Genomic DNA, 4,374 nt, shown 5'->3' on the forward strand with positions numbered 1-4,374 from the left:
ACAATACATTTGTAGCAAGCTGATTTGTAGCGCAATGATTGTGGCGATACAAATGTACGATGCGTGTAGCATGTGGCGCCGAAGTGCGGCTTCACTTACAGCCGTTCCCAATATACTATTTACAGATAGAGATTATATAATCTGAAGCTGTCCCAATATACCCGATAAGTCATTCTTATCGCCTTATATTGGGACGCGTGAATTGCAATTTCCATACAAACTTCTATCGCTGGTTAGCTAAACGTCGTCCCATTGACAGACAGCGTGCACGGATAAGGTGAGTTACCGTCGATAAGTTTATTGGGACGGAAAAGTCAACGATAGTTGTAATTTTTATCTCTTGTAAGAGATAGACTGAATATTGGGAACGTATCGGTGCAACAGCTGATCTATTATGTTATTTGACAAATCAAAGAAAAGTCAACACTGACATCTGTCAGTTATTAATGTCATATATGTCAATAGTAGGTTCGATTTCTATTTGAAATGTTAAGCCGGGTATCCACTTAGGTTCGCCGTGGTTTGCGAACACTGTGTGCTCCGCGAACGTGAACGTGTACAGTGTACACACTTAGGCTGCAACATCAGTGCTCCTGTCGGAGCACAAACATTCCGCGCTCCGGTCTCCAGTCGACACGCGACGGACGGTCGGTGCAAACATGCCGCCCCAGAATTAGTAGGAAGTGCAGCTTATATTTTGATACATTATATTGTGATGGAATACAAACGACCTCCTCTATTTTGGCAAGCTAATATGTACAAGGGAAGAAAAAATAATGAAATAATGCATATATTTAAATCCCAAAAAATAAGTGGCCATTATAAAAATTTTACTCGAATGTCTTCAGTACGAATTGGCATCGCCAATAATTAAAAAAAAAGACTCAAGACTTTGAATAGCCTTAACATCCCAGGATAAATTAGCACTGACGTTAAGATTTTTAGCCACCGGCGATAGCTTTACAAGTATGCAATATTTGTTTAAAATATCTAAACAAGCAATCAGCAAATTCATTCCAGATGTATGCCGTGCATTAATTCACGTATTAAGGGAAAACATTAAGGTAAGTAAAAAGCTCAATTTTTTTATTTAGTATCCACACTTTATTACTAATACTTATGTTTTATTATGTCAGAAAAATTATATGAGATCTTGTATATCCCAATCACTACCCCTCGGACTGTTTTCCGCCTGAGTCGGAGTGGTATTTTGTTGACATACGAATGGCGGAGAAGGCACATTTGTTGATGTAGATGACGACGGCGATATGTAGTATCCATATTGTAACTGACTATAGTAAACGTAATCGGCTTTAAAAATAATATCGCATATTGCCTGTTGCACGGCATTCTTAGTATGTGTGTCATACTTTCTCATTTTATTGGCTGCAAATTTGAAAAAAGTAATTATCTCGTCATTATCATCGTTAAGACTTTGATGCAGATGTTTTTAAAATTCCAAAAGCGTCTTTTAATATTGCCAACTTAGGATCCACTTTCTTTTTTTTTGGGAGGAGGGGGCACTTGTGGTTGAAGAGAGTTTGATGTTGCTGTGTCAACTGGTTCCTCATCAGTACCCGTATCACCAGTATTGTCATCAATAGCGATGTCTTCATTATCAATAATCTGAAAATAAATTAATATATACAATTACATTACAGTTACCAGATAATGCTGAAGACTGGAAAAAGATTGCAAAAGACTTCCAAGACCAGTGGGATTTTCCGCATTGTATTTCAGCGCTAGATGGAAAACATATACTTATAGAGGCACCAATCAATACTGGCACAGATTTTTTCAATTACAAAGGAAGTTTTAGTATTGTACTATTTGCTGTAGCAGATGCAAATTACTTTTTAAAATTTATTGATGCAGGATTTCGGACAGTGGAGTATTTCAAAACACTCAACTATATACAAAGATAATTAATCAGGAGCTGAATTTGCCTGCCTCAGAACCTTTACCAGAACGAAATAAAGCATTGCCTTATTTCTTCCTTGGCGATTCTGCTTTTGCTCTATCTGAAAGTATGATGAAACCATATCCTGGTAAAACACTCCCTTCGGGCTCAAGAGAAAGAATTTTCAATTATCGCTTAAGTAGAGCGCGTCGTGTCATCGAAAATGTGTTTGGAATAATGGCATCAGTATTTCGAGTACTAAGAAAACCCCTACTCGTTGAGCCAGATAAAGCTGTCATTATTGTAATGACAATATGTCATTTACACAATTTTTTAAGAGAGAATTCCAGTAATTATATAACTTCAAATGAGATAGATACGGAAGTTTATGGACAATTACGGGAAGGGTCCTGGAGGCATGACTCAGAAATGGCTTCATTTCGACCTATAGTAAACACAGGTCGCCGTTAAACAAATAAAAGAAATAAGAGACGAACTGGCCGATTACTTCATGAATGAAGGTTCGATTCCGTGGCAGAACCAATATTCTTAAGTGTAGTGTAAGTGTCAAAAAAAATGTACTAATCAAAGATATTTTACTACCAGATGGTGTCAAAGCCTGACCACTTCATCTTTATCGCTTCAACCCTGCAGTGTTCCTACCATAAAAATCTTACCCTAAATATCGTGACGTAATCACTATCCATCTGGTAGTAATATATCTATGGTACTAATATATCATTTAATGGGTCTAAATCGTGTATATTTTTTTATTGAGAAAGGTATGCGACCTTTTTTAAATAATATATTAATATGAATATTAATCGTGAAAGTTTAAAGAAATTAAAACTTTGTACTAACAGTATTAAGCGATTCCCTAGGTTTGTCGCGATCTCGTAAAAAAGAAAATGCTTCATATGCAATCCACGAACTTTGATATATCTGCGTTGCACCTGAAAAAATATAAATTCGTAAATTATTTTGTTATAAGTACCTACTTAAATAAATAAATAAAATAACAAGTGGTCTTGATTTTTACCTTTTCCCGTTCCTTTGCTTTTACTTTTACATAAGTCGGGTTCAGTGTTTAATGCTTCGCCAATTATCTTCCAGGCGTCTCCTTTTAAATTCTTTTTCTTGTAGTTTTCATCTCGTGGGTCCCATAAAACATTATGTTTACGGTATTCTTCTATGAGCTGTAGACATTTTTCATCGGATCACTCCATGTTCGCGAACTTAACAAACACGTCGTGACAACGCTCGCGTCCACGAACAAACTGCGCTCCCCTTTGAGATCGCGCAAAAAACCGCTTCCCGAGCGCTCCGCCGTGCTCCGATCGTGCTTCAGTCGCGCTCCGCGATCACGACGTATCCATTATGTTTCCACGGCGAACCTAAGTGGATACCCGGCTTTAAAGTTGCAACGTCTAAACAGTTTGACAAAGTTTTAAGCTAGGATAACTAAGCGACGTTTTTCGGGCCACCATTCTCTCAGTGCAATGAAATTATAATAAGAATTTGCCTCAGGATTCAAAACCGGCATACATTTTATACAATCGACAAATAACATTTTTAAAAACCACTGAAGCGAAGTATTCTTTAACAAAACTGTTGGATGTTTGTCGAATGACTTGAACAATTTTCCAAGTCTTCGTCACAGTTTTGTACCTCAGCAATGTGAATAACTGGATGACTAACTTCTGAAACTGAGCACACATTGTTTTGTTTCGTTATTGTCTTGTTTTTGTCGATGTCGGTAACTCGGTAAACGGCGGATAACTTAAAAATTTATTTGTCTAATTTTTCCATAAAATTGCAGATGCAAATTACAAAGAAACGTCAGAGAAGCGAAAACTGGTTGGAGGAAGACAAGGTTGGTGGAGGAATTTTCTGCTTGTAAATTTCCGCTAGGTGTTCATTTAATGCATGACTAACGATATTATTTTTGCTTACAAGATTATCTTGAAAGAATTGGTGAGGGAGCGGGTTCATGCCATTGAAAAAAAAATACGGACCCAAACTCCAATTCCATGAAGGTGGCTGCATGGGATGATTTGAAAGAAAGGTGCTATCTAAAATTGAATATTGCTATTCTTGCATTGTTTGTCATGTCAAACAATATCCTAAAGATCCTAAAGAAACTTTATTTTCAGTTTTAATTGTATGTGTAAGTGTGTGCCCTGTTCAGTAGCCCAACTGAATTCCCAGTGGGGTCTTTTAAAAATAAATGCTAAGAAGAAAAAGGCGGAAGAGAGGAAGGGAATCCACAAGACTAGTGGTGGTCCACCACCAATACTACAAGGAGTCAGTAGTGAAGACATAAGCAGCTGACTTCCTAATGAATTCACTACTGACAGCAATGAATTTGATTCAGATAATCACTTAATTTTATTTAGATGAGTTTTAGTTATGTTGGTATATTTGAGGTGAACTAATGATACATAATGAAATATTTCTCCTTTACAGAACAAGTT

The 4,374-nt window shown here is 36.9% G+C and overlaps 1 protein-coding gene across 1 annotated transcript; it reads right to left on the reverse strand.

Annotated features, from left to right (window-relative positions):
• Window positions 1–952: 952 nt before the first annotated feature.
• On the reverse strand, window positions 953–3,102 carry LOC126973761 (uncharacterized; the record flags this gene model as incomplete). Its single annotated transcript, XM_050821082.1, has 3 exons — window positions 953–1,440; window positions 1,497–1,626; window positions 2,905–3,102. Coding segments are annotated over 3 exons (627 nt in total), but the record flags the coding sequence as incomplete, so codon positions are not given.
• Between the last annotated feature and the right edge of the window lie 1,272 nt (window positions 3,103–4,374).

The sequence above is a fragment of the Leptidea sinapis genome, chromosome 2 (genome assembly GCF_905404315.1).
Source record: "Leptidea sinapis chromosome 2, ilLepSina1.1, whole genome shotgun sequence".
Classification (NCBI taxonomy): Eukaryota; Metazoa; Arthropoda; class Insecta; order Lepidoptera; family Pieridae; genus Leptidea; species Leptidea sinapis.